The sequence below is a fragment of the Mastacembelus armatus genome, chromosome 15 (genome assembly GCF_900324485.2).
Source record: "Mastacembelus armatus chromosome 15, fMasArm1.2, whole genome shotgun sequence".
Taxonomy (NCBI): Eukaryota; Metazoa; Chordata; class Actinopteri; order Synbranchiformes; family Mastacembelidae; genus Mastacembelus; species Mastacembelus armatus.
The window spans coordinates 11,853,058-11,879,471 of NC_046647.1; the positions used below are offsets into that span (position 1 = coordinate 11,853,058).

A 26,414-nucleotide genomic window follows, 5' to 3' on the forward strand; every position below is an offset into this window, starting at 1 on the left:
AAACATAAGGACTTTACCAAATTTTTTTACAGTTACTATTCCAAAGTAAAATCACAGATGAACTTGTGGAATGATATAAGACAGGGGAACAGTCATATATGTTCAAGTCCAGTCAGTAGTAAACAAAGGTAGCTTTATGCAAGTTACACTATTCCCAGACATGATAAACATGTAAGCGATAAAGCAAAGGGTGGGGCGGAAAAAAAAAAAAAAAAAATCGTAACTTCACTTAAAATCCTGGAACAGGGCGAAAAAGAATGAGAGGGAAAAGCTGCAATCGGAGCCTGCTTGTAAAAAAAAACAAACAAAATATACTCAAGTGATCCTATCCACCAACATCAGACTTCATGAAAGGAGCCAGCTCCTATGATTAGAAAGTAAAAAGGAAAAAGCATTATCCATAGTACATCTTGAATCTACCAATCGTAAGGAAACTGTGCATCTATATGTTTTCATGTTGCTTTTGTTTGAAGAACATGAAATGTTTCAACTTGATGCTGTGGTTAAATGTCTATATTCTGCATAATTAAAACAAGCGAGAAGGAAGAGCAGATGTTCACACAAAGGCTGAGCAACCAAGCTTTTTACAATGCTAAAGTTTAAACAGTGCAAAACAAAAAGCTGAACTGATTTATTGTCTGGTACAGATATATATATATATATACATATATATACACATACATATACATATGCCTGGGAAATACTAAGTGTAAGTTGCATAAAATTACTAATGAAAGGGTATTTTTAATTAACAAATTGTACTCTGTTTTCTTTTAAAATAAATACAACACAAAATGAAGAAATTATTTGTTATAGCCAGAGGACACCCTGGACATTATACACAAGTACTACAGAATCAAACAACAAAGGGTAATTGCACTTTTTATCTGACTAATTGCACTGAGCCTGATGCGTTTTGAAGTTCCAGAGAAGCTTCATGTTACTAGATCTTAATCCACCTTGACACACAACAACTCTCTCGGCTCGTATTATGCATTAAAATTACAGTTGACTCCAAATCTCAAATCACCATGGGGCATATACACAAGTACAGTATGCACTGTTGCAAAAAAAAACCAAAACAACAACAAAAAGAAAAAAAGCGCTGATTTCATTTATTGCTGCTGCTGCTGAGCAGTAATCGTCATGTTATGTTATATTGTTCACAGACAGTATACTGTATCAAAGACAGTTTTTAAAAAAATGTGTTTTGCTGGAATGGCTGTGAGGCTCAACATGAGCCTGGCATCACTGTGCTCTCACATACACAAAAGCACTTACAATGACTGTAAGCCCTGAAATGCAACGCCTTGAGAAATCCCACAGCTGCCTGTCGCAGACTGCACCCTCGGCTTCACACCAGCGGGTGGCGCTCTAGTCAGCTCATCAATTTGTAATGTTGTATATACTGGTCATCTGTCCCAACGCAGCAAATGTACGGATATGCTGCATTGCTTTTTTTTATCCTTTCCAAAAAAAAAAAAAAAAAAAAAGATTTGTTTGCTGATGAATATAATGACCCACAGTAAAAAGGTTACATTACAATCTGGACTGCTGAAATTATGCAGTTTAGCTAATATTTAAGCTGTGTTTCATCTGATAAATAAAAAAAAACAAAAAACAAATATTTCAATAATGTGCCTCATTTATGCCACATAAAGCCAGATGTGAGAAAAACAATCAAATAAGAGGCAACACGCCCGATGCCTTGTGAATAAATACTAAAATAGCAGTGTTTCACCATGTGATAACGTGTCGAAACATTGAATCTGGCAACTTGTACTCCTGGAGTGTGTATACATAACAAAAAGATCCACTGTAAACATATGGGTCCTGATCTGCAGAGCAAAAAATGATCCTAAAGCTCATTTTGAGCACGAAAATTAAGTGCAGCTGCCTTTTCTTCCAATCTAAAACATCTACAGTATTTGGGGTCATTTATTGTTTGGTGTTCACCATGGGAGTGATTTGAGGACAGACTGAAAACAGGCAGCTGCGGATTTTTCAAGGCATATCCAATGACTAAGCAAACAAATCAGCATATTAAAAACTGCACATGGAATATCACACTGTAAATACTGCGTCATTCACATGATAGAAAAACATGAGCGATGCTGTTTATGCCCAAAGGCTCTCATTATCTCTCAAGACACAGAGATTATCTTGTAATTTCCTGTGACCAGTAAAAAATTTTTTAAATATTTTATTATTTTTTTTTAATCATTTTTTAAAAAGTTTACATTCTCAAAGCCTTCAGAAGGTTCATGATGGGAAAGAGAAGTCATGTGGCTAGATTTTCCATTTTCTGCATTAGTTAAACCTCATTTCCTTCTGTTCTGCCTAAAACACCCCCAGTTTTCTGTAAGGGTGATTCCATCCTAACTCCCTGTCATCCATGAGAGGGTTTTTTATATTTGTATGTGCATATGAGGAAAAGCAATGTCAAATAAAGTGAGTGTGCTCTCCCCCATACACTTAATTGATATTTTTAAAAAACTGAAGGGCTAGAGAAAGGGAGAGGATTTGTTGTGGAAATCAAAAACAAAAAAACAAAAACAAAAGTGCTTTGATGCATGTCCAGATCTAGGCCTGGCTGGATCCAGACCAGCATGGACCCGACAGACCACAGCAACGGAGATGGCAGTAGCTGGAATGACCCAGAGATCCGATGCACGGCGCTACATACTGATCCACGGCAGCTCAGCTTAAGACAGGAGGTAAAAATGAACAAATCTAACAAACCCACAAGCAAGCGAACCGAGCATCAGAGACGTGTAAAACTCCAGAGCCATTTGAGTCTATTTGTCTCAGGTTTGCTCCTCCAGAGGTGTACACACAAGCATGTATATATATGTATGTGTGTGTGTGTGTGTGTGTGTGTGTGTGTGTGTAAAATGGTAAATGTGTGTGTGTGTGTGTATAAAATGGTACGCCCCAGGCCTCTTCAGACATATACAGAAGTCAGTAAAAACTGTCCAGTCCTGAAAACCAAAGAGGAGAGAGTGTGACAGGGTGTGCAGAGAGAAGGGGGATTTAAGTCTGATACAAAGAAAGTGAATGAAGAAGATAGTCACAGTCTGTCTGTCTCTGTCGATGGACCTGCAGGGGACAGTGGATCAGTGTGAGTTCATAGGAAGGGAAGTGTCTGGTCATTCCTCAGTCACCGGGCATTTTCAGGACAGCTACTCTTCACTATGGGCCTGTTTGGGTGTACAGTATGAGACAAACAATGGAATGATCTGTGTTCAGACATGCAGCACCTCCATACTGTAGTCCTCTGTCTCTGTGTACTGGGAGGAGTTTGTATCCGACTGGGCTGGGGCCAGAGCCTCCTTGCTCTCCAGACTTGGCTCCATAAGCGGCGGCTTCTCCAGCGCCACCTTTTTACACAATTCTGGCCGGTTCTGGACGTATATGACCCGGTTGTAAGCCTTGAGTCTCCTCCAAAGATGAATGTAGACCTTACATTGGACGTACATGAACACCAGTCCACCTGTAAAGCCGATGGCTACCACCACTAGTTTGGTCCAGAAAGGCCATTCCAGGATCCCTGGGGTACAGATAAACACAAAGGAAACATGCACAAATGAGGCACAACATAAAATAACTAGTCTACAGTTTAGTGCATGTACTTTATGTATATTTAGGAGGTCACAAGGTCAAAATGCACAAACACAAAAACAAAGGAAGGAGAAGATTGACTAAATATGCTGCTACTATTTAAGTGAATAAGATCAAAATAAGTCAAACGCTTTCATTTAAGGGGTTTGAACAGAGGTAACACTCAATTCCTGGGACTTAAATCTTTAGACAGTTAACATCATGTTCTCATTTATTTTGGTCAGCACTGTCACTGTTGTTACATACATACGTTCCACAAGATTGCATAGAGTTTGATACAATATAAATATGTCTACCATCAGAAATGTCGTTATATCATTTGTATAGTATTAGGTGACCCTTTAAATATGTCCTACTATTTCAAATCAGTGTGGGAATTAATTGTATTATAGTATTATTTTGGCAATAATGTGATCCAATATCCTGATCTGTCAGATATTTAAGTGAACAAAAAACATAAATTCACAACTGGTTCTATCACCTCTAAACACCTCAATGAACTTTCCAAAAGTGTACTATAGCACATATACTGATAATATGATATAAAACTTTATGTACTGAAAGTGAGGATTTTATCCTTATTGCCTAGTGCAGACTTTACCAATCAGTCCGCTCTTACAACCCCATTAAAATAACTATCACAAAAAACAGACGCAGTGTTAACGACGTAATTACTGAATTACGGCAGGCTTAAAGTCTCCAAGTTGATTTTCAGACTGTAGCGACTTGAACTGAAAGAAAACGGGTGAGCCCTGGTGGCCCAAGGTGCTGAACACAAACTGTCCCCGGTTTGTGTCCGGCCAGGAGTCAATCCCATTTTCATTTTCTGTCATTTCTCCGATGTCGCTGTGCAATAAAGGCATAAAATGACCACCAAAATAATAATCTTAAAGAAAACGAAACAAATGGCTGCTTGAAAAGTGGGAACAACACAAAACTAAAACATAAATCAGGTTTTACATGGTTAGCAGTAATGTGCATTCTGCAACTTGTAGTTTGTAGCATTTTTTGTTCATGCTAATTTGTTGAGAATCATTCCCATTGCTCTGAGGCAGCTGCAGCATTACTGCCAAATGCAACTGAAACATAAGGCTGAAAGTAGATGTGGAGGAAAATAAAAGGATGTGTGAATACCGATGTGGCTTTTGCTTCTTATGAGCTCAATGTGTCTGTGAGGTTTGTTTCAATCCCAATTCTTAGAATAACACAGAAAAAAATAAATCGCTGTATGTTCCTCAATGCTTAAGGGCAAGTAAGTATTATTTTTTATCCTGAACTTAAGGCTGAGAAGGGAAAGAAATGGGTGTAAAGTACAGCTGCCAGAAAGGCTGACACACAATTTAAAAGTCAAAAGGTCAAAGATGAAATGTTTACCTGGGATTCTTCCGGCTGCATGAGTGAAGAGAGTGTAAGTATCATGTATTATCAAAGACACATAAACAGATTGATAGAAAAGGCAGAGAAATTTGAACTATTACAGTTTAGGGTGTCATTTATCATGCATATATACACACAAAAAAAACCCCAAAAAACAAAACCCACACATTTTGAGGTGTAATCTTTGCAAGCAAATTGAGAGGAAAAACCATAACCGTGGCTCTGTGTGACTTGGGAGAGGACAAACTGGACTGGTGAGGAACTATTTAACATCTCCATGGTGATTGAACTTGACCCGGAGGGAGTCTAACAAGTCTGAATCATCAGGTTGGACTAAAGAGGCGCAGTCTGCTCTTCCATCTGTACTCAGTCTCCGAAGCACCTAACGTGCCAGAGAGGACTGAGTGGCAGCAGATGAAGCGCCAGTGAATGCTACAACAGCTGACTATTAAAGCAGCCTCCTCCATTTTTACTCCTGATAGCGAGTACAGTGCTGTGTGGATGATGGTATCAGTCTTTTCATAACCAAGTACTGCTGACCACTTTGGTCACATAAGGAGCAGCAGTAGAAGCTCCTAAGGAGCTTTTTAACTAGCAGTCCCATTTTCCTCCAGTTCTGAGGGATGTTAGGGCCATTATGCCATACAGCTACTTGCTGGGTAATTGCTTGTAGCTTTTACAGCCTGTGGTCAGCAGCTGATTCCAGTGTGGCACATACACATAATAATGTGTATACATATACACATATACATACACACAAACATTGGTTGTGCAACCAGCAAGACTTGCCCATAAACTCCTTTAATAAATAGACCTCAAATGCAAATGTAAATGATATATAAACAGTTCTACTAATGTACCTGCTAGCTCCGTCCAACAAACTTCACCTATTTCTCTTTCATCATTATAATAAACAAACTCAATTGGTTCTCTGGCGAAACTCTAGAAAGCAACTTCACCCTGCCAAGAAACAGTATATTCTTGGTAAAAGCACAATGTTTTAATTAGTGAAGTTTAGGGATATTGGCATTACCTCGGACACATCTGGTTGTTTTGTTTAGTATCAATTTTTATTAATTGTTTTAAATAGCTTCAGAGAAATTGATTTTGGTTGTGTCTGTGATGAAGGTTGACTGTGTTTAGACATTTAACATTAAGACTAATCATGAACTGAAATTAAAAAAAAAAAACAAAAAAAAACAAAAAAAAAAAAAACACCTCACCTCATTCTGCAAAATTCAAACTGGATCTTAGAGCGATAGGTGAAACTAATGAATTTGAATCTCTTTTCTTTTTGCTTTAAAATGTTATCTCTTAAATTGTATTACAGGTTTGAAACCAAAGTGACCTGAGATGAACTGAGAGTCCAAAAACTCATCTCTAAAGCAAATTGCAACCTCTTCTACACATTTGTTCAGTCTCATCTGTGACTTTGATGCCCACTGAGCTTCTGCAAGTAATTACGCCCACATGTATTCCAATCTCTGGAACATTTCACACATTTTGCTCTCAGTATTCACACCATTGAAATGACTCTACAGTTATGCAGATTTGACATTAAATACTGTACATGAATGACTTGGAGGAGATGAAAGTTGATGGATGAATGGAGGAGCACAACATTAGTTCTAACACAGACAATAACATTGTATTGTGCGTGTGTGTGTGTGTGTGTGTGTGTGGATCCGAGTCTGTGTGCTGACCTAGTTTGATTTCCTCTGCTGTTCTGTCGATGAGAACGTAGAGTGACCACACCACGCAGGTGATGGCGATGACATGGAAAGTGACCGAACACATGATCTTTCTTCTCTCACTCGCGGTCATCTGTAGCTTCTCCCACTGCACCAGAGAAGTCAAAGAAAGAATAATTGAGGAGGTTAAAGAGGACACACACTGGCATTCAACACAAGCACACTTTCAAAACACACGGTTTGCACTTAAAGAATTTGAACTGCCGACTCTCTCGGCTGCTTGTTGGAGCAGCTTAGAGAGTTGGCTAAATATTTGATGAAGAGCATTCAGCTTCTGTGATCAAGATGCACTGCTACATAATGCTTCTTGATGGGGCAAGTACGGTGGAGAAGAAATGTGGCATGCAGCACTCAGAACACAGAGGCCAGGTACCATGCTGCCTGGCAGACTGCTGAGTTAACACACTGTAGCACCTTGTCTGTCACTGGCTGCACAATACATCAGGAAATGAGCCCAGTGATACAAAGAAAACAAAATACAATGCCAGCCCCATCAGATCAGTTTTGCAAATAAGATGCATAGGCTCTCCCAGTATCCAGATGCACATATTCAGCGATGAAAAGACATGATTGCAGGGTCACTTTGACAAGAGGCGTGTTTTGCAGTACGAGATGAAACCAGCAATCTTTGATAAACACTTCATACCAAGACCAACATCCTCATCTCAAATGTCTTTGCTCTCTTATACAGAACCAACTACAGCGTTCACCAGTGGGACTCTGAAGCTATTAACAGCGGAGCATTTGTTTAAGGTCTTTTGTGCAGCTAATGAAGGGTGGAGGAATTTTAATTAGAGTGTCCTGCTATCTCGAGGCCAGAGCGATTGATAAGAGCCTTTAATGGAAGCGTATTGCCTCTAAACCACATAAAATGTTCACAGCCCCCCAGAAGTTTTGCTTATGTAAAAGAGCTCAGTGTCACGCTCATGTTATCAGCATAACAGAGTGGAGCAGCCTGTCTGTTTTCAGCTTCATAAACAAGGCGTGATGCGAGTTGAGTTGGGACGATGACAGCATGAATTTATCAACTTGGGAATGAACGCCAGCATTAATTGTCTTTACACTGCTTCAAACAAATATATGCCCATACAAACTGTCTTACCTTACGCAGCGGTTTGAGCTTAGTCTCCATGATGAACTCATATTTACAGAGCTCACAGCAGCGAGTGTCGGAGCTCTTGATCCACTGCTGTAAACAGGCCTGGTGGACAAAGCGCAGGCTCCCCGTGCAGTGGCATGGCGTGATCAGAGGACTCTCGTCATCCCCTTCACAGTGACAAATCCTACAAAAGCAAAAGAATACAGTCAACATTAAGGTGGAGGCAAGCTGTAAAAGAAGGAAGCGGGAGGAGTGGAAAGATCAAAAAGAGAAAAGTTGGCAGGCAAAGCTGACAGATATTTCCCTGAACTAGAGCAAACTTGAGTTTTCGGAAGATATGTTGGAAAACTTCGAGTATTCTCTAGGAGCACATATAATAAGGTGTTGAGAAAATGCCATCTTTTTACACGCTTGCCACAGATATAGAAAACATGGCGTATGTAAATATGATTTCACAAACATAAAAGCATATTAACACCCTGAACACAATACATGTCCCACATGAATAAACTCAATCAAGGCAAACTAATTTGATCAAAGCACTTCATCTGCAAATCAGAATGACATTTTCAGAAAATAATTTTCTGTGTTCCTGGAACATCGCAGCACAAAATTGAACACAGCAAATATAATCTCATATACCCCACGGTTGTGGAGGCAACAATCTTGGTTTCAGAAGGACTCATACAAGTCACCTGCAATGATAAGTACACTGGCTTCACACATACAGGCGGTGCAGACAAAGTAATCAACATCAGTGTCGTGGCATCCAATACGCCACCACAAACAATGACTTTAACTAACTTCAGCTGAAGTTTTCTGGTGTTTAGGCCACTACGTGCAAATGCAGTCAATTTAACAGACAGCTGGATCATTGAGGTGCCTGCTGCTGGACAGGCTTTTTGCACTGAGAGGGGTCAATCAGATTAGTAATATTAAATAACAAGGTGGTCACTCTCCTCTTTTACAGATTACATACACTGGACAGTGTCTGACACGTTGGGGGACAGCATATATTAGTTGTGCATGCTAATGATGAGCTTTTTTGGCTGTGTCTGTTCAACTGGAAGTGAGAATGTGTCTGTGCAGCCAATGCATAGATAGATTGTGTGAGAAGCCACATAATGTCACACAGTCTGCTAAAGCAGTGTCAGTGGTACTGGAAGGTTCTAATCTATTACCTCTAAGTCAAGTCAACATCCCTCTCTCACACACACATACGGTGCACATGGAGGCATCAAAAGCTAAAACTTTGACGATCTCAGGATTCAAAGTAAGCACATTGACCTTGTTGGGGCTGTTCAGACCAGACCAAACCAGAGCCCTCAGTGAATGAGCAATAATCCCTAAATTCAGCTGCTGCTTGTTCCACCAGAACACATCTCTGACTAGAGGTCAGACTGGTGTCTCTGGCTAGAGAACGACAACCGGTTGTAGAGTAGAATAAAATGCACACGATCTCCCTCTAGGATAAATAATTGAAAAAGTTAATGGTTAAATGGATACAAGGGGAAGGTGCAAGTAGTCAATGTAATCCTCAAATCCACTTTTGTGTATCGATTTCTGCCAGCAAATGCATAAACCAGCAAAGGCTTCTACTGTGTTTTCCTGAGTGAGATGCAGAGAGCAGTCGTACATCTCCCTGGGGAGGAAGACACGAGTAAACAATAGCATGGAAAAGGGTAGAGAAGGAGGAGACGGCAGCATGTTCAAATTGGATTGTCTTTATCCCAGTTCAGGAGAGGACAGGAACACATGCACACCCACATGCATCCACGCATTAGAAAGTGAGCGATCAAGATAACAGTATTTCCAGACTTCACTGATCTGGTCAAAGTGTTACAAGATTAAAAGACAAAGTTAACAAAGAAGGATAAAAACAGATCATTTCTTCAGTTTTTTTTCAAATAGAGCAGGATCTGCAGGGAATGGAATGAGGGATTAACGGACAGAGACACAATTACCATCTCCAGAAGAGGCTTTTTTTGTGTGTGTGTTGGTTATGGTTTGGCTGCTTTGTTTGTGTGTTTGTTGGCATGGATTGCAGGAGGAACTGCGGACTCTCATCCCCCACATACTATTGTGTACTCCAATTTCAATAAAAAATGTTTGCCTGAGTGCTTATGTCAAGGATAGGTGCCTGCTGAAATGGACAGATTTGAAACAATAATTCTGTGTTGATGTGGTTTTTTTTTTTTTTTTTTTTTTTTTTACAAGCGTAGGAGGGGATAACCATGAAAAATCCCTACTCCTCCACATGGAGCCAAGTTAGAAATACAATGATCAGAAAACAGCGTGAGAGGAGACGACTTGGGAGGGATCTTCTGCCAAGGGATGCAGGGTTTTGATAAATTCAGTTAGCCTGCTAGAAACAGCAAGGATCATATATAAATTGCCTCAAAGGGCATTTTAAAGACAGAAATCTTATTGAGAACAGAAAACACAGCTTTGTCAATCTATGTAACATACATTAAGCAGATTTACAGCATAATCCCAAACCATCTTGCAAATTCACAGCTAAATTGAGTGTATCTGTGTCAACAACACATTTTGAACACTGTTAGGCAGAGGAGGGAGGTTAAATTTTAATTTGCATCACTTGAGCAGCCAAAATGCACCCTGTTTAACAGTAATTTTAAGATGGCAGAGGCATGGTTAGAGTTTGTCAACATTAAAATATGAGAAGGAAAACAGAATCAGGAAATCACAGGCACCACAAGCTGAGAGGGAAACAAGCTCGGCAACATTACAGCACTGGTGAGGCATTTGCTTTTTCCCTGTTCTTTCTTATCTGATTGCCTGTAATGTTCTTCTGTGGCATGAAGCGGATCTCTGCACTCTTCTCACTCCACATAGATCCTGCCCATGCAGCTATTCCTTGTTCCAATGTCCATATATTCGATTTGAATTATTACTTATATTTTCAAATGCATCTTTTAAGCAATAATCTGCTTTTGTTTTTATGTAGTTCTACTCAAGAGATTTTCGTAGAGGTGCTATGGGGCATAGTCTGAGGCATTTTGATCTCTGCCCTGTTCTAAGCCTATTTTCAGTCTGGTACAATTTAAGGTCTAGACTCTGGCTGAGAAAAACTCAGTTCAATTAGTGGTAGCAGGACTAGAAGGCATGTCTGTTTTTCCTTCTTTCCCCTCTATGTACAGTATGTCTTACGAGGTTTCTTGTCTATCTCTATGTAGCCATGCTTGCCTTAAAAAAGGGAATTTTAAATTTGCCGAAAAGTGAGTTTTTTTTTTTTTTTTTTTTTTTTTGAATAAGGTTTAGGATTTACAGAGACTCTACTTGGTTTATAAAACTTAAAAGAAGTTTTATGAAGCAATGTTTTGGTCCCTGTTTAGTTTTTATCTGATGCCCTACTGGAACACGCATAATAGGCAGCAGCAATGCAAATGTGGAGTGCAAGCCATAAAACACTGAAAAGAAGAAGATAAGGGATAAAGCAAGATGTAGCAGCTGGAAAATTTGCAGCAGCAGTAAAAGTAAAGAGCCTGACAAATTATTTACAATTACACCATATATATATCAAAGAAAATAGGGTCATCATGACACCTGCATATACCTTTCTGCTCATCAATACATTATCAATGTAAGGAAACAAACAAATGTGCCACAAGTACCAACATGACTACTACTTTGCATTGTACATGCCAATGTAACCAATACAGAAAGAAATGCACTTTGCAAACATTTCATTAGGAACAATGTTTCTAAAAGGTTTAAGATAAATAAATACTGTCTGAAATGTTATTAAAACAGAATTAAATTATAAGTAAAATAAAAACCACATTTTATTCTAATAAATAATAAAAGACCTGACAAAAATAATGTTTGTGCTATTTGAGAAGCAGCCACTTCACACACCTTCCCAGGTAAAGATAGCTTCTGCATTAAACTCACGCATTAAGCCACCTGACAGAAGGCCCACACACTGTTTGTGTATGTGTGCAGTCAGAGACTATACAGGCTATTTGAAGCCACTAATCTTCCTCCTGATCTCTGGCCTTCACCTCGCCAATTCTGAGCTCATGTTTTTCTATCAGCGTACAGGTGACGTGTAAGACACGTAGTATAATCTGTAGCCGAGAACATGCACAGAACACAGCGCAGGTGACAGCAAAGACGGATATAAATGATTGGCACTGCTTCATGTATAAAAATTAAGTCTCATCACTAAATTGAGCTGCTGCCAGGCAGCATACTGACACACACTGTAATCCAGAAGGGCTAAACATTCCTTGACGTGGCAACTTAGTAAGATCTACCGCTAGCAAGGCACATCTTTAAGCGTCACGCAGCCATGGCCTGGTCTGTAATCAAATATTACTCCCAGTCCGTCCTTCTTAACATGGCCAGGCTCTGTCAATCAGACTGCAGAGACTGCCATGTGAAAAAGACTGATGACGGCCCTGTTGACCCAATCAGCCAGACTCTATCGTTCAATGCTGTTTATTGTCCCGTGTCCTCCCCTTGCTGCACTATTTCTCACACAGAAACACACTCAGTTCCTCGATACTATTAAATTTTCTACCATAACCTCTGCCCCGATTCCTGACTTTACTGCAAAGCTCAAAGCTTATGGGCAAAATCAATCACAAATTTTTCAGCCCATGTAAGACACTTTAATGCCTCATCGATCCAGTAACAATGAAAAATTATTTAAAAAACATAGCTTGACAGCAAATTGAAAAAATGTACCAAGATAGTGAAGTGAAATGAAATGTCATCAAATTAAATGAAGGCACATTTCTGGTCCACATATACACGAGGGGTCGAACCAGGACAGGTGAGGGTGACATGTATGGTGTTGCTGTGTGTGTAAACCGCCTGAGTCAGGTTCTTCTGATTATCAGCTCCACTCTAAGCAGGGGTTTTGAGAACAAATGCTGCTGTGGTGTAAGATGTTTGCCAGAGTTACACTATGGGATGAGAAGTCCTCCACTACTTCATAGGATTTTGGGGTTCACTGCCACGTTACGGCACAGGGGTGGTCTGGACTCTACCAGGTCACAGGAAGGATGGGTGTGGATTACACAATCCAGTCAGTCACCCACCTGCAGCAGTCCCCAGATAGAGAATACGGTGACAATGGCCCAGTTTTCTCTGACAAAGGGGATGGGCAGCAGTCCAAGTCGCTGTCCCCATCCATATAGCACAGGGGCGCCAGAAGAAGACCTGGCCCAGTCAAGGTGACTGTTTGTGGGACTGCCAGCTGGCCTGATCCCTTTGGAGCTGGACTGGGCAAGTCCTCCACAAACACGTCGTCATCGCCCAGTAAATCGTCGGGGGGAAACCCTGCCTCACTGTCTTCCAGTAGGGTGGTAGAGGATTTGCTGATGTGGAGGTGAGAAGCGTAGCTGCCCAGCTCTGAGCACTGCAGGCTGGCTGAGGTAGAGGATCGAGAGACGGGGAGGAGGAGACGCAGGAAATTGGTGCTTGGGGAGTGATGGGGGTGGAGGTGGGTGTTAGAAAGAGGTGGAGGGATGATGATGGCAGGGTCAGATGGGAGGCAACTGGCAGGAGAGATGCCCAGCATGTATTTGTAGTTGTTGGTGAAGGAGGGGACAAGGTGGGGCTGGGTGCGTGTCGAGAAGGCGGGATTTCGGTTCTGGTGTGTGGGTGCTACAGCCAGCTTGTCGTTAAGTGTGCGTGCCCTACGATCCAAGGCAGGAAACTGAGCAGGCTCAGGCTTCACCTTCAGTTCTCCTTCAGAGCACGTCCGATCTATAAAGTGCAGGCCACGGCAGAGACTGTCCACACGCTGGCTCACATCATTCAGAGAGACAGAAAACCTCAGTGGGCTGTGGGGGTGGATGTTGATGGAGGAGGGCCGGAGCAGAGAAAGCCAGTCTCGTTGTTTGTTATGTTTAGCAGCTGGGAGGGCGTCTGTGCAGAGGGTGGTCACTGTAATACTTTCTGAACCCTGGCAGGTTTTACCATTAGAATTCACCAGAACCACTGCAGTCTGCTTCCGGGAGTCCTGATCCTGACTGCTGCCGTGAAAGTGTTTGAGCATGTGTGTTTTCAACAGAGGAATGTAACAGTGGTAAAGGAGAGCAGGAGGAGAAACAGGAAAGGATAAAAAAAAAAAAAAAGAGAAATGAAAAAAAAAACACATCATGCATCAAAGGGATTTAATAAAGGAGATAAACAGTTTTGGTGCCTCTGCAGCAAACTACCAAACATCAAATGACCCATATTGCTATAAAATTCATTTTACAGCAGGTTACATGCAACCAAGTCGACACAGTGAGTATGTTCCTCAAGGGTAAAGGATAAACCAACATCACCCAGTGATAAGGTTCTTGCCCAGTAACAGACTTGAATAAATAAATTCAGATGGATTAGACTCTTGGTTCATATCACTGTGTACATTTGGTAGTAGCACAAAGAGTGAAAATGAGGTTGAAATGGTTTCTACCTGCAGATGTCCTGGCTGGAGGGGGAAACAGACGTCCTGGAGAAACTGCATGGAGCATTAACTGAAGTCGGGCTCCCCGCCTGAAGAACAAAACAAATGCACACACGCACGCAGGCACACACACACACGCACACGCACACACACACACACGCACACGCACACACACGCACACACAAAAACAGTTTACAAAGGACAATAAACATTAAAGTGAAACCCTGCAGTGAAATAACTACTATATTAGTCAAATCATAGGACCAAATCATAATTCCTGTGAAAGGTCCAGTGTGGTGAGACTTATCAGACTGTCAGCACATGAATCTGATCTTTAGGGAAAGACCATGTCAGACACTGATAAACAGGATGATAAAAAGGAAAAACACAATACTGGCAGTTAATCTATCTGATTAAAGTAGTGCCAGGCCAAATCTGTCTCAGTGCTTCACGGAGCAAAGCGCAGAGGAGACAGAATGAGAGACAGAGGGAGAGTTATGAAGAATGAGGTGCTGAGAGAGGCACAGCTGGAGAATGTGAGGCTGTAAACTTGTTCTGCCTCCTCAGAGCTTTTTTTTTTTTTTTTTTTTTTTTTTTTAAATTGGTTTATTGCAGCTTGGATTTTAGTCCATTATTTCTATGGGTTGTGATCACATTTTATTCATCATATTTACATATTAACATTGCTACTGCAACGCCTGACAGGGCAAGAATCACAAGTGGAAGACAATCGTACAGGACGTAAACAAGCCAACATTTACTGAATTATCCACTTTGTTTGGAAGAAGAATACCAAAAGCGAGCTCACATGAAATGTCAGTAATTACATGGGAGAATGTGAAGACAACAAAAACCTTTGGAGAGTTAATACACTCATTCAATCATTTAAAGGCTCAATGTGTAATATTTAGAGTCATTTCATATAAGAATTATTCATGAATATGTTGTTATTAGTGTGTAAACAGTGACTTCTGGAGTCACAGGTGCAGAGACAGTGACAAAACTACATGAAGTCTAAAGACCTCTGGACAGAGCCGGTCTCTATGCTAAGCTAAGTGAAGAACCATCTGGTTCTACCTGGTACTTCATATTCAGTGTACATATAGTGGTATCGGTCTTCTCTAACTCGCAACAAGAAAGTGAATAAGCATATTTTCAAACTATTCCTTGAACAACATGCCCGAGTGCTCCTTCGGAGCGATGGCTACAGACTGGGCAGGAAACATAAAGAACAGGATCTGATGGGATCAGATACTGTTTGGGTTGCTAACATAAAGACACCAGGGTCTGGTAACTTCAAGAAGAAACTAATTACCTATTGGATTTCATTTGTAACTAGGTGAAATTTATAGCTCATGGCCTCACACTAATCAATAGAAAATCCAATGCCCAGCTATGCCCTTCACCCTGTTTTTCTGTCTGTACATGAACAGCTCAGTTTCCCTTTCACTGTTTATAATTCAGATGTGCAGTCTCTCTTTTGCATTGCTCTTCATCAATAGTTCACCCAAGGTTGCAGTTTCACCAGATCATTTTGTTTCTCTTTAGTATTTAATTGTAAATTGTTATTCTGATAGTTTCATTCAAGGCTGCTGTTTGGGGTCCTGCTGTCTGAGCTGTCAATGTAAAATGTTAGACTGCTCTTAGAGGTGGGTAAGGGGGGGGGGGGGAACAAACCAAAGCAAAAAAAAGTGTTATTTTTTTAAGTACTAAATGTAAGTCCACAGGTGGAACATGCTGCTTCAGCACTAGACTCCTATAATGACTAAAAGCAAAAAAAAAAAAAAAAAAAAAAAAAGATGTATGCTTAGCTAAAGCGCTAGGGTTGCTGAAATCTGAATGTGGACTGATAAAAAAAAAAGGAGGAGGCTCATGTCATGATTGTGCAAGGAAGATCTTATTCCTTATTTTATTGTAGCCATGTGAATGTAATTTCCCTGTCTTTTCTAGTTAATCATGCCCATAGCCATGTTGCGCAAGTTGGTCAATAGATAACTGTGTCCCTGAGCAAAGTTAAACAACAGGACGATAATGATTTAACAGCCAGTATAACTCTTCAGACTTCTATAACATTTGCTCACTTATTACTGGCCTCTCTTGTGATGAGGACCTTTCAAGAGTAAATGGCTGCCTGCTCAGAGTAATCAAAACTCTGCAGGTGAAGACATTTTACCATCTGCTGTAAAACAGTTATGCGGCCTTGACAATCGCCACCTTTTACTTCCAATACTGTAAACTGTGTAAAGAAGCATATTCATACTTAGACTTATCCATTCAGTGTGGCTCTCTGTCTCTGATGTGCTAATGAGACATAAGTCAGCCTCACATCATATTCTCACTGTCATGAACCCCTGTTAGCGTGCCTCCTAATTCATTATCGAAACTGCTCATTTAACCTCTTTCTTTGAGCACTCACACACACTCCCATTTTTGCATACATTATTTTCTTTCCTGCTTGTTAGATCCTCCACTCCTCCTCTTATTCCTTGAACACCTTTTGTCTTAAATCTGCTATTCCCTCAGCTTCCATTCTTCATTAACCGTCTCTATCTAGAGAGAAATACAGGTCTCATTTTCTAGTCACTGGGGCCTTTCAAAGTAGAACCATTAAAATTTAACAGGAACAATGAATCACTTCCTCCAGGTGAGATGCTTCTAACAAGCTGGACACACTGCTGAACAGATTATGTGAATGGGCCAGATGTTGACAAGATGCTAACATTAAGGCAACATAAAAATTTGAATCAAAGTTTATTCTTAGACTTTAAAAAAAACTTGAATTTGAACTGTTTTGTCAAACTGATGTTTCCAAAATAAAGCTGACATTTTGAGAACAAGGTTTATTTACTTTCTTGAGGATCTAGATGAGAAAACTGATATATCACTATATCACCACAACACATCTGTGTAGATACAGGTAGCAGGTGGTTAGCTTGGCATTATACAAGCGATATAATGGTATTTATGCTAAGCTAAGATGAACAGTTGATGGTATCAAGCATCTCATTCACCACAAAAAGAGAAGAAATGTTTTTTTTCCCTCAAAATTGCAAACAGAAAGAAATAATACAAGTTTTTTAAAATAACAAAATAAATATTTGACTAATATAAAAAGGACATTGATTTTAATCTGGAGTTATTTTTTGGTTGCCTGCACAGGGATTATTTTGTTTCAGTGATTTACTTTAAATCACTTGAGACTAAGAATACCAAGAGCACTGTGCTAAGCTTGGTGCAGGTTAATTACAGTGATAAGGTGCAGTAATGCTGAGATGCCTTCTCAAGCCTTAGGTAAGACCCCTGTGTAATCGTTCAATTTTTAATCTTTTTTTATTTTTCCAGAACCATCTTTTTTTTTCCATTTTTATTCATTTTAGGCTTCTGTCCAGCTTTAAAAGGTTATTCTGCTAATCAAGTGAGGACCATATCTATCTAGTTTACACTCCAGTTGTATATAGTAAGAATAATCTAATTATATGCCAGGTGCACTGATACAATCAAGCCAAAACCCACTGAGAACTACCACTGATGTATTTTATAGCAGTTCTTATCAGACTGCATTTCCGCACTAAACCACTTCCAGAAAAAACTCAAATACCATGTTGTTTATTTATTGGGACAAAAAAAACAAGCACATTAGAGCCTTAATCAGGGAGATTTGATAGCAGTAGCTGTGCAGAAGGCTAAAGGAAAGCTGGTTGATTAGACTGATCAGTTCTCCGGCACTTGAGACTATCTTAACTCATGCCCATCTGCTTCAGTGGGACCTCAAGAAAGCTTGCAAAAACTGGCAATCAGAACAGTTGATTCAACTCTTGGACAGGGTTCAACATAGCACCAGCCTCTGAAGAAGGGAAAATACACTTCCTTTATCATTTTAATGTTACTAAACCTGAAGTATAACATTTGATCCTTAATCTAAACAAAGTGTCACCTGCTCTCACAAAGTTGTTATCGATCTTTACAGGAAAATTACATTAACAGATAGATTGAGAGAAATTAGTGTTGACATTACCTGAAAACATTAGATAGTTGCGTTATTATTATTATTACAGAGTTGGTCAAGTACTGTGAAATAACAATATCGAAACTTAAAATTGGGCTTAAATTGTTGAACCCTAGTTGTTTTGCTTGATGTTTTAATCACCTACATAAGTTAGATACAGTATTTGAGAGCTTTAAAAAAAAAAAAAAAAAAAAAAAAAAAAGTGTTTTTGTCAAAATTACAACTTCGATGGTGATATGAACACTACTGTTGGAAATTCATGATTAGAATAACAGATGGGTAATGACTGGGTATGTTAAAAAATATATACTGATTTGGTCATTTCAGAATTCGGTTTGTTGTCATTATTGAAGTGCGGGCAATAATGGCACTTTCTACCAAAAGCAATTTGTAATGAAACCATTCATGTCTCTCTTTGTTTCTCTGAGGACTAGTTATAAAAAGCAAAAAAAAAAAAAAAATCCCCAAAACTGAACAGCACTGCCAGACTGAAGAATTCCACAAAGACAACAAAAACAAACAAACAAACAAAAATAATGAGTTCCAAGAAATCAACAATGACAAAATATTGGCTCGGCTCAGTGCCCGACTTCAACAACATCAGCGATCTGCCAATAGGACAGCAAAGCTGGTCCTTTATAGATCTGGAGAACAGACCCAGGTTGTGCACTGCCGCAATGGAGCCTGAAGAGCTGCAAAACTGCAGCAGCTTGAATTTTAGAGCATCACCAGATGTTTGGCAGGCTATCAACAGCAATGCACTGAGAGGTGGGTCACTGCTTTGTGTCTTTATGAGGACCGTAATACTTTAATTCCCTACCAAACAGTGTAGGAGGCATCGCACGGCTCCCTGGCGCTGTGCTAAAGAGAGAAACAGCTACAGCTAAGCCTCCTGACCTCACCGAGTGGAAACTTGACTCACGCCAAACCGATGGGCAATCCTCAGCCCACACTCAGCACCCAGATAAAGCTCTCAGAGCTGCTTGTATATTACAATACTGACCATTCTTTCATTTAATGAAAACTGCTGACCTGCAACACCACCTCACTTTCACAATTCTATAGGCTACTTCTTCCAGTTCAATAAAGAAGGCTTTCTGTCTAAACAAATCCATGAACAAAAAAATAAAGAAAAGATAATAGATAATAGGTTTTGACTTTGGATACACATTTATATTAATATCTGAGACCATACACCATAATCCCCTATTGTGACAAATTCACTGATGGAGGCAATATTATCTTCATGAAACAGTTTACCCTTTGGCTAAGTGCTGCTGCTTGGTTTGCTGCTGTTATTATATAAATCTCTTTCTCCTGGTGTGTGTGTAGGCCTTATGACAGGTATTCGAGTGGGAGTCTTACAACTAACTGGATACCTAGAAGTAGATGATTTTTTTTTGAGCCAACCTGGGAGAGGAGAAACCTGTTCCATTAAAGAAAACACCAAAAACTGTTCATGTGATTGTCTACACAAAAAAGCCCGCCTCCCCAAAACAACAACAAAAAAAAGCATGAACCATAAATATCATGCCAGGTCATCAGTTTAAAAAAGAAAAATTGCTTCTAGAGAGTAAAACTAATTCTTTGGATGTTCCTAAATATAATGCTGCGCCAAGCTGGAAATGTTATGAAATATTCCTCCCAGGCCAGTGCAGTGGTTATTTATGCAGAGAAATATCTGTTAAGTAGGTCAGCAATTGGATATGAGCGCAATCATTTTTGATTTTATTTGACATGGGGCGATGTGATTCAGCTTGAATCTGTGCCACGTGAAATACTGTAGGGTTTGTTTTGGTGTCCTTATTTGAGTCTGGCTGAAGCTCATGAGGAAAGAAAATACTCAAGACCATCCATTAAAACTCATCAGTCATTCGTACAGAAAAGGCACATGCATAAATTAACTGAACATTATTTTTTGGGTGATCCAATAAGGGAGTTTGTCTTTATTTTTGGAGCTTTGCAACACATATGAACTTGACCTACTTCTATATTCTTCTAGCAAAAAGAAAAACTTGAGTTGCTGGAAATATGAAAATCTTCCATCTCTTCCTGCCAAAACTGCAGAGAGAACTTCTAAATGCACTGCATATATGCATACACTCACCTTCTGTAGTCTCACAGATCATACACTGATTCAAGCAGCTTTCAGAGAAAGGGGTTTCAGAAAGAAGGTGTGCTGCTCAAAATATATTACACCTCTATAATAATCCACTGTTAAATCTTTTGTTTCCAATTTGAGTCTTTAACAATATGCTGAGAGCATGAATGGGATGTCTTGTACTATTTCCTTGCTCAGTTTGCAAAAAAAAACTACCTAGAAATTCAGACCTGTCCAAACCTTGCAGCCAGTGGTATTTTATTTCCATGTAGAAATGAGCACAAAGCATCAGCTGACAGGTGGACTACTGATTATTAATTAAAGCTATCGAAGTCTTGTTCATACGTTTTGCCTATCACTCTATAACACACGCAGTTGTAAGAGGGATGGTGGTCTGGGTATGACTGAGTGACAATGCATGGCGTCCAGAAACAGCTAACTAATTAATCCACCCTTCCATTTACAAATGAAACACCAAGCTATAGTATTCATGTTTTATGTAGAAAGCACAAGAGGAAATGTGGGAACTTACAGCTTTTTTATTTTTATCTCCTGACTTACTGTATATATTTATATAGTACTATTCAAGCTAGAGTCAATTTCTGAAATTGCCATGGAACTTTTAATTGATCAGTTGATCAGTAAACAAAAATAGTGTTCTGCTGCATCATTTCCAGCCTGATACTCATGCAAACTAATAAAGGAATAAATTTGTCACTTTGAAAAATACCCTTATTGTTTTTAGCTTCTGAGATTTCACCTTCATGGTTGGAAACGTGCTGTCCAAAACACAAAGTTCTAAATGGCACTTATAAACACATAAATCTCATTTGTTTAACGCATATAAGAACTGAGGTGTAAAGTTTTATGTTGGGCCACGACCAGGTGCCAGGCAACCAGTGGAAAGTCCAGCTAGTCCAAATTAGCCAGTCTTCATAGTCCATTACATGTTGCTGCAGTTCAAAAGTGACGAAGTGACCCTGACATCTAGCACAAGCAAAGGGTTTATCCTCTAATAGGCTCAAGAGACCAAAGACTGCACCGCTGCAGCTAGATTGGATGCAGGCCATAGGTTTGCGAGGATGAAGAGGAGCAAATGGAGAAAGACAGGAACCAAAGAGAACAGACTTGTACAGTCTGTCTGACAGAGAGCTCTACTGAGCCGAGCAGTTGAGCTGCAAAGATACATCTGTACTTTGGAAGCTATTCGAAGATGCAGTTCTGATTGAGGGAATGTAATGCAAGAGAGGAAGGTTATTTATTAGCTGCTCTCACTCGACCATGTCTGTCTCTTCTGACAATATCTACTTTCCTCCACTGCTCACTCCCACCAACTGTCTTTATTTTCTCTTCTGTCTCTCTGGCATACGAAGGCCATTAATTCATTCAAAACTTTCTATTTGTGTGTGCATTGCTCACCTTTGATATATTGCTGGACCTGCTTGCAGAATGACCCAGAGGTTTTTCATTCTGTAAAGAAGAGAAAGAAAGACAGCTCCAGTGAGTGAAAACATTCTTTCAGAAATAGAAATGCTCCCCATTGCATTCTGCACACTGATAGCTTGCAAATGCCCAGTAATTGCTATTTGATTCCATCTTTGAGTCTCTATAGACACAAACTACATACAAGCATTTTTACAATGTGAAGTGACAAAGCATCATACTAACATTCTCACAATGACTGATGTTTAAATGCTGATGGGAATGTTACTAGTTTTGCAGTTAGTTGGTCATTAACTACAGTATTGATCAAGCCAGATGAAATTGTACATGCGATCGGTTTGATGGCAATTTATTAAACATCATTTGAGGCATCAAAAAAAAAAAAAAAAAAAAAAAAAAAGAAAAACGAGAAAACATTAACATTATGGTTGCACTAGAGGTCAGGTCAGCTAAATCAACATCAATTTTAGATTAATCCGTCCAACTGGTGAGATATTTCAGTGTGGAATGGAGCAGTGTACCAACTAAACAACAGACCGGCACTGCCATCCATTGACCCATGCTGCCATCATGACTACAAATGACCAGGCAAGAACATTTAAACAATAATACAGAGGTTTTAATAGTGAAAATAAGGCAATATGAATGAAGAAATGTGTGATAGGCTATAAAAGGAGTAGAAGATTCTTGTCTCTGTCTAATGAGCACAGCAAAGCTGCATTTCTCAGCAGCTCAGAGGCCTGTGAGCCTGAGCTGTTTAGCATCTTAAGTCGGTAAATAAAGTTCTTCTGGCATGAGACGAACGGACATCAAGCTAATTACATAACACATCCATCCAAACACCAAATCAAACAGTGTCACAATATTTGTATCATTACCCAGGGAGCAAAACAGGCCAACACTTGCAGCTCTCAGCACAGTCAAGTTTTATTTTGTGGCTGTAATGATCCTTGACTCCCAGCTTGCATCAGAGACACAGATAAACAGGCACTGGCTGTTGTGCTGCCTTCAGTGTTGGTATTAAAGCCTTGCATGGTTCTTTAATGAGTAATGTGAAAATTGAACACACATGAACAAATGCGAAAAGGGAAATCAGGTCTGTGAGGAGAGTGTTTTAACTGTATAGACAGTGAAACATGAATGGAATAAACAGTTAGGGGGCATAAAATTACTGTCAGGGCCTCTGCTAACCCTCAGCACCTCCTCCTGCACACAGTAGACCACAAATCAGTTTTATTGTATGCCCAAGGACCCAGAAATCCACCAGTTCTCCTACAATATTTCAATTGCGTCAGTTACATTTGTGATAATTAGATTACACTTTCATTTAGGAATAAACACCATGTGAAACTGATTCAATACTGTACTCTGCACTACTCTCTTTTTTAAGAAGCAGTTTTAAAATATATACAGTGGGTACGGAAAGTATTCAGACCCCTTTAAATTTTTCACTCTTTGTGTCATTGCTGCCATTTGCCAAAATCAAAAAAGTTCATTTTATTTCTCATTAATGTACACTCAGCACCCCATCTTGACAGAAAAAAACAGAAATGTAGAAATTTTTGCAAATTTATTAAAAAAGAAAAACTGAAATATCACATGGTCATAAGTATTCAGACCCTGTGCTCAGTATTGAGTAGAAGCACCTTTTGAGCTAGTACAGCCATGAGTCTTCTTGGGAATGATGCAACAAGTTTTTCACACCTGGATTTGGGGATCCTCTGCCATTCTTCCTTGCAGATCCTCTCCAGCTCTGTCAGGTTGGATGGTGAACGTTGGTGGACAGCCATTTTCAGGTCTCTCCAGAGAAGCTCAATTGGGTTTAGGTCAGGGCTCTGGCTGGGCCAGTCAAGAATGGTCACAGAGTTGTTCCGAAGCCACTCCTTTGTTATTTTAGCTGTGAGCTTAGGGTCATTGTCCTGTTGAAAGGTGAACCTTCGGCCCAGTCTGAGGTCCTGAGCACTCTGGAAGAGGTTTTCTTCCAGGATATCTCTGTACTTGGCCGCATTCATCTTTCCTTCAGTTGCAACCAGTCGTCCTGTCCCTGCAGCTGAAAAACACCCCCACAACATGATGCTCCCACCACCATGTTTCACTGTAGGGATTGTATTGGGCAGGTGATGAGCAGTGCCTGGTTTTCTCCACACATACCGCTTAGAATTAACGCCAAAAAGTTCAATCTTGGTCTCATCAGACCAGAGAATCTTATTTCTCATAGTCTGGGAGTCCTTCATGTGTCTTTTGGCAAACTTTATGCGGGCTTTCATGTGTCTTGCACTGAGGAGAGGCTTCCGTCAGGCCACTCTGCCATAAAGCCCCGACTGGTGGAGGGCTGCAGTGATAATTGACTTTGTGGAACTTTCTCCCATCTCCCTACTGCATCTCTGGAGCTCAGCCACAGTGATCTTTGGGTTCTTCTTTACCTCTCTCACCAAGGCTCTTCTCCCACGACTGCTCAGTTTGGCTGGACGGCCAGGTCTAGGAAGAGTTCTGGTCGTCCCAAACTTTTTCCATTTGAGGATTATGGAGGCCACTGTGCTCTTAGGAACCTTGAGTGCTGCAGAAATTCTTTTGTAACCTTGGCCAGATCTGTGCCTTGCCACAATTCTGTCTCTGAGCTCCTTGGGCAGTTCCTTCGACCTCATGATTCTCATTTGCTCTGACATGCACTGTGAGCTGTAATGTCTTATATAGACAGGTGTGTGCCTTTCCTAATCAAGTCCAATCAGTTTAATTAAACACAGCTGGACTCCAATGAAGGAGCAGAACCATCTCAAGGAGGATCAGAAGAAATGGACAGCATGTGAGTTAAATATGAGTGTCACTGCAAAGGGTCTGAATACTTATGACCATGTGATATTTCAGTTTTTCTTTTTTAATAAATTAGCAAAAATTTCTACATTTCTGCTTTTTTCTGTCAAGATGGGGTGCTGAGTGTACATTAATGAGAAATAAAATGAACTTTTTTGATTTTGGCAAATGGCAGCAATGACACAAAGAGTGAAAAATTTAAAGGGGTCTGAATACTTTCCGTACCCACTGTATATATAAATGAAGTCTACAGCCATGCTAGCTGGTCATTCTGGGTGCACCCAGTGCTGTCTTGTCACCATGTCATGCTCACAATGCCAAAAGATTATGCTTAGCCACTACAGTGTTTATTACACTCGATCTTAGCTTAATGTGGTACCTTCTTAATAACTGCTAACGTAAAAAAAAATTTGGATGTGGGTAATGGCAGTATGATTTTGGCTGTGTTTAGTCATCAATCAAAGTAATTTTGATTAATGGTGACAATCAGAAATGCCAGAGAGAACAGGGGTAATTTTTTTTTTTTTTGATGAAGATATTTCACAAAAAACATTAGCACAGATATTAGAGGACCACCTAGTGCATAAGGCTCCAGTCTGAGTACCAGATTGTCTGTGGTTGAAATATTTCAGACTGGACTGAAGACAAGAAGCATAATGCATGACTGAAAAATATGAAAATAAAATAAATGGATTTTTATTGAAAGCTAAACTACTTTTCTGGACTGGCTGATTGTTTTTTCACTTATTTTCTAAATAACAATGTCTTTCTGATTGAATAATAAACATAAATGGATGATGAGATTTTTGCATTTAAGGGGAAGCTGTGTTTGTTTCCAAACAAGAAGCACCAAAGACCCATGAACTGTGTGTCCACACACAAAAAACACAACACGCTACCAACTCTTAATTACTTCACTTGCATCCTAATGTAGCTATGACTAGTTGCCATGGCAATAGCTCCATCACGCTCTGCTTGTCCCTGCTACCTCGTTTCAGCTTCATCCTTATTTTACCCATCTCACTCAAAGCCCAAATTTATGGTCAAAGTAGAAATTGCAACAGAAAATCTACCATTGATGGTTTATCTGAAAAAATAACTTCTAAATAAATATCTACATGCAATTTTCTGTCACTCTGATCATCTACAATGTCAGCAACAAACTGGTAATTATCTCCAATCTCAAACTGTATTTATCTTGTATTTGAATCTATTTACGTCTATTTACACAACTTAAGACCTTGGATTAACATGCAAAAGTATTGAAATTGATTAGGTGCAAAGAAGGGCAAGTTCTCTGTCTCCTGCTATACTAGTGGATTAAAATAAACCAGTTCTCTCTCTCTCTCTCCATGTCATTACCTCTTCAATACAATGTTACAAAACAGCAAATACAGCTGTCAGTGGGTTTAATTTGTGCAGCAAATCAATTGTCACATTGTCAGAGAGGATAAATATTCAGTTTGGATTCAAGATAGACAGCTGGGGATAACAGGCAAGCATAAGAATAGACCAAATTGATGATCCTTGCCCTTAATCCTTTATTCTTGGCCAAAAATGAAGTAACAAGTAGAAAGACCCACACTCATGGTTTCTGCAAAACATAAAGGTCACAAATGGACTAATGATTTTAGAGACAGCAGTGATTAGAGCAGAGAGGCTAAAGACAGATAATGGTAGATGAGAAATGAAGGGATCAAAAGCATTGACATGTGGCCTCTTTCTTTCTAACCCAATTTCTTTCTCTCCCAAAATGAATTACCTACAGCACAAAGTCC

The 26,414-nt window shown here is 39.8% G+C and overlaps 1 protein-coding gene across 2 annotated transcripts in view; it reads right to left on the minus strand.

The window, feature by feature from the left end:
• Nucleotides 1-335: 335 nt before the first annotated feature.
• The window catches only part of marchf8 (membrane-associated ring finger (C3HC4) 8), a 69,156-nt gene continuing 43,077 nt past the window's right edge, over nucleotides 336-26,414 (minus strand). The window contains exons 3-8 of one of the 2 annotated variants that reach the window (XM_026309674.2): nucleotides 21,802-21,852; nucleotides 14,285-14,364; nucleotides 12,918-13,856; nucleotides 7,852-8,032; nucleotides 6,702-6,837; nucleotides 336-3,550 (exon numbers count right to left, since the gene is read on the minus strand). In XM_026309674.2, coding sequence (XP_026165459.1) covers nucleotides 3,246-3,550; nucleotides 6,702-6,837; nucleotides 7,852-8,032; nucleotides 12,918-13,856; nucleotides 14,285-14,364; nucleotides 21,802-21,852 — 1,692 coding nt within the window. In that variant the 3' untranslated portion in view covers nucleotides 336-3,245. The remainder of the gene's footprint in view (nucleotides 3,551-6,701; nucleotides 6,838-7,851; nucleotides 8,033-12,917; nucleotides 13,857-14,284; nucleotides 14,365-21,801; nucleotides 21,853-26,414) is intronic. The other variant, XM_026309672.2, reaches the window with a different exon arrangement.